The 19,214-nt window shown below is 36.9% G+C and overlaps 1 protein-coding gene and 1 long non-coding RNA gene across 5 annotated transcripts in view; one reads left to right on the forward strand and one right to left on the reverse strand.

The window, feature by feature from the left end:
• Nucleotides 1–4,345, forward strand: part of LOC113618934 (uncharacterized) — a 180,923-nt gene extending 176,578 nt beyond the window's left edge. For both annotated transcript variants that reach the window (XR_003432203.1, XR_003432202.1), the window contains 2 exons: nt 3,606–3,701; nt 4,234–4,345. This is a non-coding gene — a long non-coding RNA (uncharacterized LOC113618934). The remainder of the gene's footprint in view (nt 1–3,605; nt 3,702–4,233) is intronic.
• The window catches only part of C1QTNF7 (C1q and TNF related 7), a 126,601-nt gene continuing 109,207 nt past the window's right edge, over nt 1,821–19,214 (reverse strand). For 2 of the 3 annotated variants that reach the window (XM_027103331.1, XM_027103332.1), the window contains exons 2-3: nt 10,601–10,846; nt 1,821–4,929 (exon numbers count right to left, since the gene is read on the reverse strand). In XM_027103331.1, coding sequence (XP_026959132.1) covers nt 4,298–4,929; nt 10,601–10,846 — 878 coding nt within the window. In that variant the 3' untranslated portion in view covers nt 1,821–4,297. Of the gene's footprint in view, nt 4,930–10,600; nt 10,847–16,921; nt 17,030–19,214 lie in introns of those variants that run through there. The other variant, XM_027103330.1, reaches the window with a different exon arrangement.

Genomic DNA, 19,214 nt, shown 5'->3' on the forward strand with positions numbered 1-19,214 from the left:
TAATTTCATTCTTTTACATGTAGCTGTCCAGTTCTCCCAGCATCACTTATTGAAGAGGCTGTCTTTTCTCCATTGTAATTTCTTGCCTCCTTTATCAAAGATAAGGTGACCATATGTGCGTGGGTTTATCTCTGGGCTTTCTTTCCTGTTCCATTGATCTATATTTCTGTTTTTGTGCCAGTACCGTACTGTCTTGATTACTGTAGCTTTGTAGTATAGTCTGAAGTCAGGGAACCTGATTCCTCCAGCTCCGTTTTTCTTTCTCAATATTGCTTTGGCTTTTGTGTTTCCATACAAATTGTGAAACTTTTTGTTCTAGTTCTGTAGAAAATGCCATTGGTAGTTCGATAGGGATTGCATTGAATCTGTAGATTGCTTTGGGTAGTATAGTCATTTTCACAATGTTGAATTTTCCAATCCAAGAACATGGTATATCTCTCCATCTGTGTGTATCATGTTCAATTTCTTTCATGAGTGTCTTATAGTTTTCTGCATACAGGTATTTTGTCTCCTTAGGTAGATTTATTCCTAGGTATTTTATTCTTTTTGTTGCAATAATAAATGGGAGTGTTTCCATAATTTCTCTTTCAGATTTTTCAAGATTAGTGTATAGGAATGCAAGAGATTTTTGTGCATTAATTTTGTATCCTGCTACTTTACCAAATTCATTGATTAGCTCTAGTAGTTTTCTGGTAGCATCTTTAGGATTCCCTATGTATAGTATCATGTCATCTACAAACAGTGACAGTTTTACTTCTTCTTTTCTGATTTGGATTCCTTTTATTTCTTTTTCTTCTCTGATTTTTGTGGCTAAAACTTCCAAAACTATGCTGAATAATAGTGGTGAGAGTGAGCAAGCTTGTCTCGTTCCGGATCTTAGAGGAAATGGTTTCAGTATTTCACCATTGAGAACGATGTTGGCTGTGGGTTTGTCATATATGGCCTTTGTTATGTTGAGGTAAGTTCCCTCTATGCCTACTTTCTGGAGGTTTTTTTAATCATAAATGGGTGTTGAATTCTGTCAAAAGCTTTTTGTGCATCTATTGAGATGATCATATGGGTTTTCCCCTTCAGTTTTTTAATATGGTGTATTACCTTGATTGATTTGCATATATTGAAGAATCCTTGCATTCCTGGGATAAACCCCACTTGATCATGGCATATGATCCTTTTAATGTGTTCTTGGATTCTGTTTGCTAGTATTTTGTTGAGGATTTTTGCATCTATGTTCATCAGTGATGTTGGCCTGTAGTTTTCTTTTTTTGTGGCATCTTTGTCTGGTTTTGGTATCAGGGTGATGGTGGCCTTGTAGAATGAGTTTGTGAGTGTTCCTCCCTCTGCTATATTTTGGAAGAGTTTGAGACGAACAGGTTCTGTAAATGTTTGATAGAATTCGCCTGTGAAGCCATCTCGTCCTGGACTTCTGTTTGTTGGAAGATTTTTAATCACAGTTTCAATTTCATTGCTTGTGATTGGTCTGTTTATATTTTCTATTTCTTCCTGGTTCAGTCTCGGAAGGTTTTGCTTTTTTAAGAATTTGTCCATTTCTTCCAGGTTGTCCATTTTATTGGCATAGAGTTGCTTGTAGTAATCTCTCATGATCCTTTGTATTTCTAAAGTTTCAGTTGTTACTTTTCCTTTTTCATTTCTAATTCTGTTGATTTGAGTCTTCTCCCTTTTTTTCTTGATGAGTCTGGCTAATGGTTTATCAATTTTGTTTTTCTCCTCAAAGAACCAGCTTTTAGTTTTATTGATATTTGCTATCGTTTCCTTCATTTCTTTTTCATTTATTTCTGGTCTGATCTTTATGATTTCTTTCCTTCTGCTAACTGGTTTTTTTTTTTGTGCTCATGTGTTTTTGACTAATGTGTTCTTTCTGTATTTTATCAATCTTTGTAAGTGGCTTTAAATCCTTTTGGATCTGAAAGTAGGTTTTGTAATGAAAAACTTTTAAGAGATAAGTAAGTAAACAACATCCAAAAATGAATGCATTAAAGGTTCATGATCATAAGAAAATTTAAATTACATAATATTCTTATGGGTTTTGACTGTCTGCAATGAATTCTCCATTTTCAGTTTCTCCAGCAAATCCCATAGTTTTCAAAGGGCCCATATTTTGTTGTTCCCCACATTAGCTTCTTCCGTTGGCTGTTTTTTAAAATACTTTATAGTTTGGAATTCCAGGTTCAGATGCTATTTAGAGGTAGGTGACTATCTCAAACACCTCTTCTCTCTCTTCTTTGTCTAATCTTTATTGACCTTGGTCTCCCAGATACATGTCCTGACTCAGGAGGAGAGAAACAAGTGGTTAATGCATGGTAGGCAGAGGAAGATGATGAAAGCAAGATAGATCTGCAAGATGGGAGAAGGAAGTATTGCCCTTATGTACAGCTGCTTGATCATTGTAAATTTCACCCTTGATAATAGTAGCACCCAGCTCTGGAACACACAGGGGTTTCACACTTTCTTATGAATAAACTCCCCAATCCTCAGGTAGACAATTGAGACTTTTGAAATATGACCTATGGATTCTTCTTTTTGGTCTCTGCTCTCACTTTCATGCTTTGTCCCCATTGTTCCCTCTGTTGGACGTGCCCTTTCTCCATTTTGGCCACTCCACTTCTTATCTGTCACTTCAGGCCAAGGGGGTAGAGATTTCCCTAGTTGTTTTCTCTTACATCCCAGTTTTGGAGTTAACATGTTTCCCTCAGCATTCCTTCTAAAATATTTTGTCTTTATCTCCAGTTTAGCACTTAGCATATTTCAGCATGTTTATTTCCAGAATTCTAGGTATTTGTGTTTGTGTGCATGTCATTTCCTTTCTTATGTCCTTAGAAAGTTGATGGCAGGGGCTGCTCTATATTCATCTTGATGTTGCTCTGCCTTCACAGAACCCAATGTGATGATTCACACATAAGAGGCGTTAAATGATATTTATTAAATGAAAGAGTAAAGATAGGAATACATGGAAGGAGGGTCAGATGACGCCAAAAAGGAGGAGCAAGAGAACACCATTACTATCAGCCAAGGGAGTGTGGGTGAGAGTATTATGGGTGAGATTAACTGAGGAATTGCAGTTCAGTCGTGAACAAGATGTTGACACTAAGAGAAAGTGGAACTAAGGTATGTGTGAAACTTTGAAGAGACAGCTATTTGCTTAGATATTTGGTCACACCCTCTTCTCCTCCTGTTCACTCCTCCCATCAACTTATTCATAAATCAATGGTCATATGCTTTGCTTTATTTGAATTTAATACTTGGGAAATCCATGAGAAATAATGTCTGACTATAATGTAAAGTAGTGCTCTTATCTGTGAGAAAGCTAAGAGGACAAATATATGTCCTGGGTAACCATCACAATAAAGAATTTAGGAGAATGATCTACTGACTGGTCTCTGTTACTTGTTTCTCTTCATTTCCATTACCCCTCCCAGGGTATCTCTAGATTTTTCACCCATTCCTGATGGTGTTTGAGGATGAGATGGGGAGAATGCAGCTTCTGAATTCCTTGTTTTATTTGCATACCTCCCACCTACTTAATAATATACACTTAGCACACATAATATCCTTCCATGTGTAAAATCTTCTCTGCCTCCCACCCCCAGGAACAGATGCCTCCAGCATCCAGTCACTTTATTTGCCGTGGTGCTCATCACACTGAACTGTGAGAGTGTGCTCATCACACATTAGCCTGTATGAAGGTACAGATATTGTTTTAAATCATTAAATCTGACCCAGCATCAGAGTGTCTGGCTCATATGGGCTCATTAAAGAGTTGTTGAGTGAATATATACAAGCATGAAGGAATGAATAATATAGTAAAATAATCACTTCTCTTTAGCTTGCTTGAAATTACTTGGCTTCTCTTACCTTTGGGTTTTTACTTTTTGAGAATTGTCAAGGACTTTGGGATGTTATGACTCTCTTAAGTAACAGGCAAAAATGTAATTGTATGAAGATTTAATGATATAATATCATTGCCAGCTGGTTTTAGCACTCAGGGAATTTAATAGAAAATTTGTAACATTGTCTTTAATTTGTTTAAATATTTATGAACATCACTTTTGAGAAAACATATCTGGGGTTATTGTTTTATAGAATTCATTTTGGTGTGGTTTCAATGGTTTGGTAGTTCAACCTGTTTTAATAAATTCTGCTAGAACTATCTGTAAATTCTCTGGAATCTGAGTGGGTGTCTTTTTGGATCTCATTTCTGCTTGTCCCACCTTCCAGGGCCCCAGATTAAATCAGTGTGTCTGCCACAAGGATCTTGGGACATTCAGACCAGCAGTCCTCATCAGAGCTCATCATCTTCTGATATGGAGTCTAGATAATCTGTGTCAACATATAGGAGAAATCCAGAGAACAAACTGTCTGCCCAACCTGGGTCCGAGAAGAGGCCATTCTGGTCAGTGAAGAAGATCTCCAGCCAGACTTCATCTTCTGGCTGCAGATAGATGACTGTGGACCCTGAAGCCACGTCATGGTTTCCTGTGTTGGCGTCAAAGGTCTTTATCCGGTACTGCCCATTGTGTACTAGCCCAATTGCCAGATGCTTATTTGCCAATGTGATATCATAAGAAAAGTAATAGATTCCTGGGAAAGCACAGATGAACTTCCCTGTTGCAGGGTTGTAGTGCTCTCCTTCATTGAAGAGGACCTTGTTAAATATAATTGGTAATCTTTCTTCTGGGTAGCTTGTTGTGATGCCAACAGAAAAGGCAGATTTGAGCACGATGCTTCCACATCTACAAACACCAGGCAGCCCTGGGTCCCCTTGCTCTCCTCTGTCTCCCTTTGGTCCAGGAGGCCCAACAGGACCTACTTCTCCTTTTTCTCCCTCAGGTCCCATGGGTCCTTTCTTCCCAGTCTCTCCTTGGTCCCCTTTCTCTCCAGCAAGGCCCAGTGGTCCAGTCTTACCTCTCAAACCTTCAAAAAGAGTTTATAGTTTAATTAACAGTTTCTGTAAATATAGAGTCACAAACAACATGCCCACATACCCTAAATTGTTTTTCTCAGTCAACTTTCAACAGTATACTACTACATAATTAATATTTAAATAAATCACTGATGCACTAAAATGGAAATAGAAAAATTTCATCAAAATGTCAAGAAAATTTTCCTGAATATGTAAGAAATCATTTAAAACCTGATTAATTTAAAATAAGTAACCGTCATTTTGATGACAGATTACCTGCTGCTAAATTAGACACATATAGATAGTTATCTCTATAGGAGGAATTCAAGGAGCATGATATTATTCCCCAGAGTGAGGTCATGGGGGAAGACAGAACAAGATGAATCCTTAGAGGCTACTTAGTCTTATGCACCATTCTACTTCTATCAGGATTATTAATATTGGGTTGGCCAGAAAGTTTTGTTTGGGTTTGGAAAAACCCGAACGAACTTTTTGGCCAACCCAATAAAAAGTTAAAGTGAGATTAGCTCATATTTATTGAACATTTACAATGTATCAGGGTCAATGCTTTAGGTGCATGCATTATCTTCTTTAAGCCCTGCACAACTTTATGAACTAAGAATTATTATTACTTCCGCCGTAGATGAGAAAACTGAGCCATGGAGAAATTAGTTTGCTCAAGGAAACAGAGCTAGGGAGTGATGGAGCTGTGATCTGAACTCATGCCTGCCTGACTCTGGCATCTGAACATCTGGGGCAGTGGCCAGAGTGTCATTTGTAAAGTGCACCACAGTAAGGGCTCTTCAATATGTCATGATAACCAAACAACAGTGACTGCCACCACTGTGCAGGAGTTCATTTTTGAAGGAGAAAACTGAATCCCAGAAGGGTGAAGAAACTTGCTTCAGTAGCAAGACTAGGACTGGAATCCAAGTCTTAGCCTAATGATGTTTCTCCTTCATCAAAATGCCTCTTACTTTTGGGGCTGAAATAAAAAACCTTTAATTCTTTTTGGCTCTACATCTAAATGGTTGTATTATTTTAGGCAAGTCCTTTACTTTCTCTGGGTCTCCATATTTGTAGAAAATACATAAGGGCTGTGAAAGGATTTCAACAAATTCAAAATCATCATACTGGAATATTTTCTGTTTGTTCAGATATTTATATCTATAGGTCAACCATAGGCTAAATGTAGAGAAATTGTGACCATGGGTTGAAAGTGATAAGCAAAATCTATTTAATTTTTAAACCTTATATGTAATAACAGTGACTTAAAAGCATAAAAAATGTCATTCAATTTTATGGCCAAATCCATTCCATAAATATTGTCTTGAAAAGTATCCAAATGATTGGTAATTTGTAATGCACTTTTGTAGTCAGGGAAAGCCTATTGTTGTTATATTGTGTACTTTTACTCTTAACTATGTATTTGTTCTCAGGAACTTTTATTAAGCGAAACCTTTTATCTTGATAGTGCTTTGATATCATTTATTTGAATATTACACATACATCAATGTATGAATTTGATCATTTTTCAGTTATTTGGCAAATTTAGCAATGAAGTGTTCTGGATAATACAAGTTTCAGGAGAATTAAAGCTTTACTCTTAAAACATCAAGTATTTTGTTTCAGTAATTTTAGAAAGAGGTTGTGTAATAATTTATGATGCATAGAAAATGCTAATAATGAATGTAACCCGTTTTTGGTGACTAGGATCAGCATTGTTACTGGTCATAGGACCATCCTCCAGCTCTAGATGACTTTTGTTATTAAGTCGAAATTCCACTAGCCCCAGCCAAAACAAACTGGTATTTATTTCTGGAAATAAGGACATAATAGTCTAATCTTTCAGTGTTTGTTTCTTTTTGGTAGAAATGAAATATGAATACTATTTTACTATTAAATTAACTTTTGAATCAAGGACTACAACTTATACATTGTTATTTTATTTTCAATAGGAGCTAACTTTTGCTGTCTTCACCAGTGACTGATGTGTCAATAAAAAAACATTTTGGCATCAGTAACAATTTCTGCCATTAAATTTCATTATGCACTGAAATTTCTTTGCCTCTATAACTTTGGGCAAGTCACTTATTGTCTTAGTTTCAAATGCCCCATTTGTACTATGAAGAAATTGGATCTAAGTTCACTCTAAAGCCATTGGGAAAGTAGTAAACAGTGACTCAGTAGACTTGACAAGCCCTAATTCAGCCCTGGATTAGTTAGGTGACTGTGAAGAAGGGGCTTTACCTCTCTGACTTTAGTTTCCAGTTCTTGAAATGAAGGTGTTGGACTAGATTGCTTGAGGTTTCATCCTCTTGAAAATTCTTTGAGACCAAACCGTAAATACTAAGATGCAATTTTACAATGCTAGCTGTGAAAAGATCTTTATAATCTCAACACTTGGATCTCTATAGCTATTTAATATTTTGAACTGCTGAGAGTTAGATAATCAGGGACTAGTGGTAATAATTTACAGTAATTCTTTCTGTTTGCATGAAGGATTTACCCTTGTGATAAAAGCCAATTAATGAAGAATGGAATGAAGGGATAAATCATTCCCCCTCCCTATTCAGTCAGACATATGCTGGGTAGAGAGGAGAATTATGGAGTGTTAGTCTATGCTTAGATACTGAAGCTTAGAGAGAAAGAATTTCTTCTCAGTTCTCCACAAAACAAGCTTACAAGGATTTTTTTCTTCAGTGCCATTTCTTTTTTCCATCCATCCATCCATCCGTCATATATGTATGTGTGCATGCATACATTTATCTAAACCATCTAATACTGATTGGTCATCCACTACATGCCAGGCACTGTTCCAAGGGCTGAATGCCATTGACATGAATGACACCTGTCCTACCCTCAAGTTAGCTGTTATGACATATTATGTTGTGATCTGCAAATATGGGCCATAGCTAAGTTAATGAATATCCAAAGCCATATAATGAAGTAGAATAATCTGTTCATGAGGTGGTTCTAGTGTTATTTGAAGATATTTATATGGATGTGCTTTCACATTAAATTAAATTTTAAAAATATGCCACCACAATAATTGCTATAGACCCATGAGGGAGACAGATATTTTTACAGAGAATTGATAATTCAGTATAATAAACTCTGTATTTGTAATTTAGAGGAGGGAAGTTGGAGAAGACATATACTTGACCTTGCCAGGGGGTTGAGGTGGATGTGGTAGGGACGAATGAGAAGACATATATGGTATTAAAGGGGAAACAGGAAGCAGAAGCTTCCAACCAAGTTGCGTCCAGTTCCAGCCACATTAAAAGCTAATTGTCAAAGCCACAGGACTCTGTTCTTATTGTTTGTAAATGAGGTGTGCTTCTCTTCATTGACCACAAAGGCATTCTTACCTTTCTTAGCTGTTGTATATCCTTACTTGTGTATATGTATCAATATATATTGAATTTAAATAACTAAGGTTGGGAAAGTCTTTTTTACTTTTGAATCTCAATTTTGTCATTTGTAACATTATTATTATTATTGATTATAATTTTAGCTAATAAGGTTATGGCTGAAATTAAGTACTAAATGTAAAATTGCTGACACACAGTAAGTTCTTAATTAATGGTGATGATGGTGATGATGATGATGATGATAGTGACATATTGTAATCATGTGTTTCCATATTGGCCTCCCCCACCCAAATGTTTGCTTATCAAGTCAGGGACAATGTCTTGTTCATGTTTGCATTCCCTAGAACAGTGTTCTCAACTGGGGGCAATTAAACACTGCCCAACAAGGGAAAGTTGGCAATGCCATAAGACATTTTGGTTGTCACAGTTGGTGGGAGATGTCACTGACATCAAATGGGATGCTGCTAAATGTCATTCAATGCACCAGATAGCCGTCCCACAGTTAATAATTATTTGGACCCAAATATCATCAGTGTGGAGGTTGAGAAACACTGGTTTAGAACAATACTGGAGAGCAAGAGGTGCACAAAAATATTTGTTGAATGAAAAATGCATGAATGGATGGATGAGTGAATGGATTGATGAATATGGGGGATAGCTGATCTCATATATGGTTAAAATTGTAGCAGTTACAAACATTCAATTTGCTCTGAATACGTATCCATATACATATCTTTAAATAACACTAGAACTACCTCATGAAATGGATAGCTCATTTCTAGTTTATCATATGGCTTTGGATATTCACAAACTTAGCTGAGACTAATATTTGCAGATCACAGTGTAATAAATAATAACAGCAAACATTTACGGAATGCTTACTACATGGCACTTATTCTATTGAGTACTTTGCATGTATTATCTTCCTTAATTTCACAATGACACTTACTACCCCCAACTTACAAATAAGGAAACCGAGGCTCAAAGAGGTTTTCTTCTCAAGGATTCTGTTAGTAATTAATTGAAGATGTCATGTCTTTCTGACTCCAGTGAATGTTTGTGACTCCTACATTATTGCTTCTAGACAAAATAAACTAAAAGGGCCAGTAATATCTAACTATGATCCTGGTGTTATTATTATAGGATTTCAAACGTATTCATGATCATGATACAGCAGTAAGAGTGTTCATATGTGCTACCAAATAGAGCCTTTGAAAGATGAAATGTAAGCTCCAAATGAAAAGTTCTTTATCTGATGTTGAAAATTTACCTAAAGATACTTTATCTAGTGTTGATTAAGGGTCATAGATTCAGTAGCTTCTTATTTGCCAAATATTTTCTGCATGATAAATTCAGCAATGAATTGGTATCTAATCTTCTGAATATATATTATGATATTGTTTCATATAATACCAGTAAATCACGTGCAATGACTAGATAGAGATGTATTTCTTAGATCTACTGACTTTTTCTTCCTGTCTTTTGTTCCACATTTTACACTCAGAAACTTGTTTTCAAAGATTGATTCCATCCAAATTTTCCTCTTTTAGGGTTAACTCAGCCTTACTAGAGTTTCAATTCAGTTTACTTTGAAGGATTGCAGAATCTGGCAAGCTTCATGGGCCAACTTATTTGTGGGGAAAAAAGTGAAAATTACTGAAAGAGTAGGACACAATTGTGTTGCTGTAAAGAGCAATACGACATCTATATTTCCTACAGGACAGGTGGGAGAGTGTTGAACTAGGAAAGGTAGGCTATACAGTATTATTGTCATTTCCTTTGTGACAAGTAAGCCTTTTGTGTCTTTGTTAAGGATATGAGTGCAGAGCAGGATGGCCCCTGTGCTTTTGGCTCCTAGTTCCTGCCTCTCCTTCATCTCTCTGTCTCCTCCCCATCCATCTGTCTATCCATCCATGCTGTCTCACACGCAGCCATTGCCCGCTGGCTGTACCAGCCCAGAGGTCACGGACATCAGATGTTCTAGATGACTCCAGCTCTGCCAGTCACTAGACATGCACTTCCATCTTCAGCAATTCATTTAATCATGCTACCGCTCTGTGTTCTCATGTATAAAACGTGATCACGTCCCCTTGAAAGAGTTGTCATTACGATGCAATGAGAATGCAGGTAGAGGGTTTAGAGCAGTATCTGAAGCATAGTGAGGACTCAGTAAATTGTTACGATTAATGAAGGTGAAGTTGAGAAGGGATTTAAAGGGCAATTCTCATTAGAAAAAGCAACAAAACAAGGGAGTGATTTTCAGGTGGGGGTGACAGAGGGTTTTTTTTAATGGAACTTCATTCATTACCTGCAGCCCCCTTTTCACCTTTCTCTCCTTTCCTGCCGTCTCTACCATCTCGTCCTGGAAGGCCGATCCGACCATGGGGCCCAGGGGAACCATTTGCTCCAGGGGGGCCTGGAGGTCCAGGTAAGCCAGGAATGCTACAGATATATCTTGGGGAGTAGCTGTCTCCTTTGAACTGATTACCCCGAGGTTGTCCACTCGCACAAATGGCAAAACTTGTAACATAGAGCAAGACAAACATCTTTGGCTCTGGAAGAGAAACACACGGACATAAATGCACCCTCTTAGGTGGGGTTTTTGGCATAACTGAACATGAGAATGGACATTTGCAAAAATTCACCCCAGGGCTCACCTCTCCATGTGTGTCTAAATACCCTGTTTGCCCTAATAATTCCATTGAAAATTATTAGCACTTTCTTGATAGAGAGTTCTCAGTGCCCCACACAAGGGTTGGTGGAGATGAAGTCAGTGAAGATTTAAAAAAATTCCAGAATAAATCACTTTGTTGCATTTGCATTTTCTTTTCTGCAGGAATCAATGGTGGACTTTGAAAAACAGTGTTTTGCTTTTGCAAAAGTACACATTTTTAAAAGGAAAATTAGAGATGCAAATGAATAAGATAAACATTAAAGTTATTCTCACCACTCACAGATAATTACTCTTTACATTTTGACGTATACATCCTTCTGGTGTTTTCTTTCTATGCTATGAAGAAAAGTGATGTTATGACATTCCTGCAAGTCTTTAACTTTTTTTCACTTAACAATATATTGTGAGCATCTTTCCATGTCAAAAATTATTCATAACATTAAAAAATTGTTGCATTTGCCTCTACTATCCTTTATGTACAACATTCCCCATTATAGACATTTGCTTCCAGTTTTCTGCTAGTATAAACACCATGATAGATAGACATCTTTATATCTAATCTTTGCATGCTTCCACAGTCGTTTTCTTAGAATTTATAGGCTTTTTAAAGCAAGAGAAAGGAAGTGACATTTTCAGGAAAATCATGTTTTTCATTTGATAATCATGTGTAATGCCGATTAGTGTTAATTGGAGTACTGTGCATGTCCTGAGTGGAGTTGTCTCAAACTTTAATTTAAAATCTGCAGGATATAATGCCCTACTGTCCCATTAAGCTGTTAGCACTGGGGCTCAATTAAAGAGCTGAGTGAAATTAAATCACACATGTTGCCACATGGTTTGAGTGAAGCAGGCAACAGATCTCTTCAGCTCTGATCTAATGGGATTTGGTTTTTCCCTCCACAAAGCCTGGCCACTGAGGATGATGGATCATTTATTAGCATCATATTTGGCATATAGGCTGAGAGGTGTGTAGTGTAGGCTTGGCACACTTGATTTTCTAGGCTAATGTCTTAGAGCTATCAGCATCTTGGGTGGGAGTATACATGTGATTCTGGGGTGGTATAAATGAGCAGTTATTGCATGGTTGGACCTATGCTTTAATAAGAAATCTGTGGAAACAACCTAAAAGTCTATCAACAGATGAATGGATAAAGAATATGTGGTATATATATATATGCATACACACACACACATACACAGTGAAATACTAGCCATAAAAAAGAATGAAATAATGACATTTGCAGCAACATGGATGGACCTAGAGATTATCATACTATGCAAAGTAAGTCAGAAAGAGAAAGATATGATACCATATCAAATACCATATGATATCACTTATATGTTGAATCTAAAATATGATACAAATCAACATATCTACAGAACGAAAACAGACTCACAGATATAGAGGACAGACTTGTGACTGCCAAGGGAGAGGGTGTAGGGGAGGGAAGGATTAGCAGTTTGGGATTAACAGAGGCAAACTATTATATATAGGATGGATAAATAACAAGGTCCTACTGTATAGCACAGGGAACTATACTCAGTATCCTTTGACAAACCATTATGGAAAAGAATGTGAAGAAGAATGTATATATATGTCACTTTGTTGTATAGAAGACATTAACACAACATTGTAAATCAACTATACATCAATAAAATAAAAAAAAGAAATCTGTACAATGCTTAATGTATATGCCTGGTGTATACTTGACAAAAGGAGATAATCATAACATGTGGGAAAAGCAATTGGATAGAGTTTCTTTTTTTTTGACAGCCACATCAGAAAATTAACCAGCACACTGTACCACTTTTATAGCACCCATGAGGAAATTGTAACATCTTGGAATTAGATCCAGAAATTTGCCAAAGCATAGGAATGACAAACTGAGAAAAACATAGTGTGCACACGTAGTTCAAAATAAGTCTGATTCCTAGAAATCTAATTAGTGAAAAACTGAAGCAACTTATCCAAATATAGGCTCTGTATCCTTGACCACATCTCCATGTTACCAGTGCCCTTACCCCCCCACCGAAAAAAATCAAAGGGAACATTTTTCTATGCCTGTCTGCTTATAGAACACAAACTCAAAATTATTTATCTTATTACTCATCTGGGATTAAGGCACGTTCTGAAAAGCCCAGCAGATCTGATAAACATTCCAGCCCTTCCAAAGGTGCCTCAGATGAAAGAAAATGGAAAGAATCTTTTATTCAAACCCCTGTCAGTTAAAACAAGACAGAATGATTAAATTGCTAGATCTTCCACCTTGCAAAAAACTGATTAGAGGAAGCTTTGAGAAGGGATTTAAAAGAGGAGAACAGATACTTATAAGGAGGCTTTTAACCAGAAATGGAATGCGATGTTGTAGCTGAAGCCAGGAGCTGGTCCTAAAAGGGACTTGAAACGATCTGGTGAAAAGGTGCTTTGGGCAGTGGCATCTCAGACACTGGTGGAGATGCTGAGAACACACATGACAATAGTTGGGGATCAGTCTATGAAAGAGCGTGTGGTCAGAGTTGAGGTTATGATGGATAGAGGATGCAAAAATTTTAAAGATGTGCTTGGAAGAAGGATGTTAATATTTCCAAGAGCCAGGCAAAGGTACTCAAAGAAAGAATAAATTAAAACAACTGAAACAAAGATATTCATTGAACAAATGGTTTGCAATTCTTTGACAAATGCACTAGAATATTGTCTGCACAGTAGTTTAAATGCTGAAAGCATTCCTAGTTAGAATACTTTGAAAGGCACTCAGAATGGTTATCCATTAATAATCCTCATCAGAATTGAGGGATGAGGTGTTGTGGCACCTGACCTGTGATGATGACATGATGGTGAGTGGCTTGGGTTGAGGCTTGGGACTCAAATCGTCAGGATGACAAAGGGGTGTGGGTTATAATGGAAAACTACAGTGGCATTATCTTGTAATGGTTCTTCATTTCATTTAAAAGTCAAAAGCCTCATGGTACATGGTCTACAAGGCCCTACTTGATTGGTTGCCCACCTTTCTTACCTCCCTGACTTCATCTTCTTCTACTCTCTTCCCACTTCCTCATCATCTGTCACACTGGACTCCTTGATGTTTCTCGAAGATGCCAGATACGCTCTGCCTTAGGGCCTTCACACTGTCTCTTCCCTCTGTCTGGAGCTCTCTTCTCCAAGATGCCTATATGTCTCCCTCCCTCATCTGCTTCTGCTTTTGTTCAAACGCTACCATTTCATTAAAGCCAACCTTCACCTCTTCATCTAACATTGCAAACGACCTTCTCCTATCCATGATGTGCCCTCTTTCTGTTCTGTTTTTTTCTATTCTCCATTGTACTCATCATCCTCTAATTTACTAGATTATTGTTAATTTTATTACGCTTTTAAATTTGTAAATATCTCTATCTGATAGAATGTAAGCTTCATGAGGGCAGGGATCTTTGTGTTAGCCATTGATGTCTCCAACCACGTAGAATAGTGCTTAGCACAAAAAACTCAGGCTGAGGGCAAAGGAGATTTTGGGGGCGGGGAAGGTGTGATTTTTGTGGGAAAAAGACTAGATAGAAATTATGGAATATGAGAATATTACAAAAGAAGGAGGAAAGAGAGAATTTAAAGAAATATTCCTGGGGTCTATGGGTCCCTTTTGCAGTATCTGTTTGAGAAATACAGATAAAGGATTTAAGTTGTTTTAACTTTGTATAGTCTAAAGTATTTAAAATATTTATTTTTATATAGATAAAACATGCACCTTCATAAAATTAAAAAAAGATGTGCAATGAAAAGGAAATCTCTTCTCTTTCCTCTCAGTCTCCCAGACATGTAGGTTCCCTCTCTAGAGGCAATCACTTTTGCTAGTTTCTTGTGGGTCCTTCCGCCTGTAGGCATACTGTATGCAAATTCCTGCACCTTGCTTTTCTACTTAGCTTGGAGATATCAGTATATAGATAGAGCTGCCTCATTCTTTTTTTAGTTGCTGTGGAATATCCATCGTAAGAATCTATTATATTTAACAAGTCACTTATTGATGGATACTTGGGACATTTTTATTCTTGTGATATTACAAACAATAGTGCGATAGATATTTATATGTATATTCTTTGCATGTGGTTTATGACATGAGCAGCAAATAGCTTTTCCCAGTTTGTTTTTTCACTTCATTCATGTATTTTAAAAAACCTTTTTATCTTGAAGACACTTTTGGGGGTTCAATTTCTTGTGTTTAGAAGGTCTTCCCCACTTCAAGATAATAAAAAGAATTCTCCCACTTTTCTTTCAATTTTATTTTCATTTTTTCACCTTTAAAATTTGAGCCATTGGAGTCTTTCTGATTAAAATGTGTGAGGTAGGGATCCAACTTTATATTTTCAACACCTTGTATTAAAAAGTCCATCCTTCAACTACTGCCCCACTGGTTTGTGATGAATTTGGTTATTCTGACTGGGAATGAACTATGTGAGTCATGGCTCTATACACATTACAATACTTTTAAACAGCTTTTTGAGATTTAATTTACACACCATAAAACTGACCAATTTAAGTATACAATTCAATGTACACCATAATCTAATTTTAGAACATTTTTAAAACTACAAAAAGAAACATACACATTAGCAGTCACTCCTCATACAAAATACTTTGAAATATTACATTGAATTATGTAAATTTATGCAGAATATGTGCTAAAATGTATTATTTTTTTCCACTGGTGTGCTCCTTTGGAGTTAGAAAATCAAAGCTCTGGAAATATTGTTCATTTGAACAGATCTGTCCTGGATGTTAGTTGTAAATGATTCTCTATCCTATTTTTCTGTAAGGATTACAAAGTAACAGATCTTTAATTTTTTTAAATACCCATTTAAAAAATTATAATACTTTGTGGTACTATAGATTTCAAAGCCTTCATGTTAATGTATATTTTGAATCTGTAAGGCAGGAATGTAGTATATAGTGTTTGTAAATATTTTAAGTCATAAAACCCTTAGTTTTTGCTAAACTAGCTATGGAAAATACTTGGAGAAATACTGAATAAATCAGTGCAAAGATTTAACTTCTAGAAAGTGTGCCCACAGTTTGAGAGCTTTCAGTAAATAACATGTTTTTTCTTTATTATAAAATAAAATAAGCCCATGCATACATGGTCAACTAATACTTGACAAGGGAGCCAAGAATACTCACCAGGCAAAATATAGTCTCTTCAATAAATAAATGGTGTTGGAAAAAACTAGATATTCACATGCAAAAAAAAAAAAAAGCAATTGGAACCCTATGTCACACCACTCAAAAATATAACTCAAAATGGGTTAAGGACTTAAATGTAAGCCCTAAAATCATAAAACCTCTGGAAGAACACACAGGGAGAAAGCACTTGACACTGGTCTTGGCAACAGTTTTTTGAATATGACACCAAAAGCCTAAGCAACAAAAGCAAAAATAAACAAGTGGGACTACACCAAACTAAAAAGCTGCACAGCAAAAAAAATGATCAACAAAATGAATAGGCAACCTATGGGGGATAAAATTTGCCACTCATGTATCTGAGAAGAGGTTAATATCCAAAATACATAAAGAACTCATATAACTCAATACTAAAATCCAAATAATCCAATTAAAAATGGGTAAAGAATCTGAATAGACATTTTTCCAAAGAGGACATATGAATGGACAGCAGGTACATGAAAAGATGCTCAACATCACTTATTATCAGGAAATTGAAAATGAAAAAAAAACCCAATAAGCTATCACCTCACACCTGTTAGAATGGCCATCATAAAAAGACCAGAGATAACAAGTGTTGGTGGGAACATGGAGAAAAGGAATACTGTACACTGTTGGTGAGAATATAAACTGGTACAGCCTCTAGGGAAAACAATATGGAGATTCCTCAAGAGATTAAAAATAGAAGTACCATGTGATCCAGCAATATCACTTTTGGGTAGTATTTATCTGAAGGAAATGAAAATCATTACCTTGAAGAGATGTCTGTATTCCCATGAAAACTCTAATTCGAAAAGGTACATGCACCCCAATGTTCATAGCAGCATTGTTCACAATAGCCAAGACGTGGGAGAAACCTAAATTTCCAACAACAGATGAATGGATAAAGAAAATGTGATATATATGTGTGTGTGTGTGTGTGTGTGTGTGCGTGCGTGTGTGTGTCTGTGTGTGTATAAAATATACAATGGAATATTATTCAGCCACAAAAAAGAAGGAATTCTGTCATTTGTGACAACATGGATGAACCTTGAAGGCATTATGCTAAGTGAAATAAATCAGACAGAGAAAGACAAATTATCTTGATTATATGTGAAATTTTAAAAGCTTAACTCACAGAAACAAAGTAGAATTGTGGTTACCGGGGGCTGAAGTGTGGAGGAAACAAAGAGTTGTTGGCCGAAGGGTACAAACAAAGGATCTTCCAGCTATGAGATGAATACGTTTTGAGGATCTAATGTATAACGTGGTGTCTATAATTAACAATACTGGATCATACACTTGAAAGTTGCTGAGAGAGTTGATCTCAAATGTTCTCACTACACACAAAAAATAATAATTACCTGAGGTGATGGATGTGTCAACTAATCTTATTGTGTTAATCATTTTGCAATACATATGCGTACCAAATCTTCATGTCATATACCCTAAACTTACACAATGTTATATGTTAATGATCACAATAAAGCTGGAAAAAAATTTAAAATGTAGGTGGTAGACGTGTAAAATTGTCCAGCTGCTGTACAAAACAGTATGGTGATTACTCAAAAAATTTAATATAGAATTATCATATAATCCAGTAATTCCATTTCTGGATATACCCAAAAGAAGTGAAAGCAGGGGCTCAAACATGTTTATATACCCATATTCACAGCAGCATTATTCACCATAGCCAAAAGGTGGAAGCAACTCAAGTGTCCATCAACAGATGAATGGTTAAACAAAATGTGGCACATACACACAATGGAATATTATTCAGCTTTTAAAGGAAGATATTTTTGACACATATTACAACATGGGTGAATCTTGAAGACTTTGATGCCAAGTGAAATAACCCAGTCACAAAAGGACAAATATTGTATGATTCTACTTATATGATGTGTCTAGAATAATCAAAATTGTAAAGACAGAAAATAGAATGGTGATTACCAAGGGCTGGAGGGAGGGGGAAATGACGAGTGAGTGTTTAATGAAGACAGAGTTTCAGTTGGGGAAGATGAAGAGTTCTGGAGATGGATGGTGGTGATGGTTGTACAGCGTTGTGAATGTACCTAATGCCGTAGAACTCTATACTCTGGCAAGTTTTATGTTGTGTATATTTTACCACAAAAAAACTAAGTAAAAAAAGATTAGGGGCTTCCCTGGTGGCACAGTGGTTGAGAGTCCGCCTGCCGATGCAGGGGACACGGGTTCGTGCCCCCGGTCCGGGAAGATCCCACATGCCGCAGAGCGGCTAGGCCCGTGAGCCATGGCCGCGGAGCCTGCACGTCCGGAGCCTGTGCTCCGCAACGCGAGAGGCCACAACAGTGAGAGGCCCGCGTACCACAAAAAAAAAAAAAAAAAAAAAAAAAAGATTAATTGGGATGTATGGAACCTACTAGTACTCTTATTACTGTGCTTTCAAGACACAATTTACTCAATCCCCACACCACTTTTATGAAGTTGGTGCTATTATCTTCACTTTACAAATAATAAAATGGAAAGTCTGAGGGTTCAAGTCCACACAGCCCTAAAAATGGCCCAGGCAGGATTTGAACTGAGCTCTTTTGTCTCTAAACACTTGGGTTTTCCCTGACATCATGTGAGGGAAACTGTAACATTACTTCATGGCAAAGGGCTCAATTACTAATTCAAGTTGAAAATGTGTTTTGCTTGGAATTCATTAGGAGGAGGATAGGTAACCATGGAGGCCAAAACGAGACAAATCCTTGGCCTGCAGGGGAAGGGATTTCACAACAGCAGGGTTTGTCCTCCTCTGGCTGCACTAGGAGTGCACTGTGAGCAAGACGGGATCAGACCTGAGCTGCTCACACCCCAGTGCCTTCTGTTTGTTCTTCCTCAGCTCTCCCTTTGGGGCCCTGGTTCTCCTCCTCAGAACAGCTTCTTCTGTTGGCCATGAAGTCCCTTCCTTCTCCTGTCTCTACTCCACCCAGCATAGCCACACAACCACATTGTGTTATGGCTAACTATTGCTTTTTCTCCACCAAAATGCAAACTCTATCACAAACATTTAGGACAAAGACTGATCTACAGTAGAGGCTCAAC

This window comes from Aethalodelphis obliquidens, unplaced genomic scaffold (genome assembly GCF_003676395.1).
Source record: "Aethalodelphis obliquidens isolate GAN/ISIS:26980383/991018 unplaced genomic scaffold, ASM367639v1 scaffold6, whole genome shotgun sequence".
Lineage (NCBI taxonomy): Eukaryota > Metazoa > Chordata > Mammalia > Artiodactyla > Delphinidae > Aethalodelphis > Aethalodelphis obliquidens.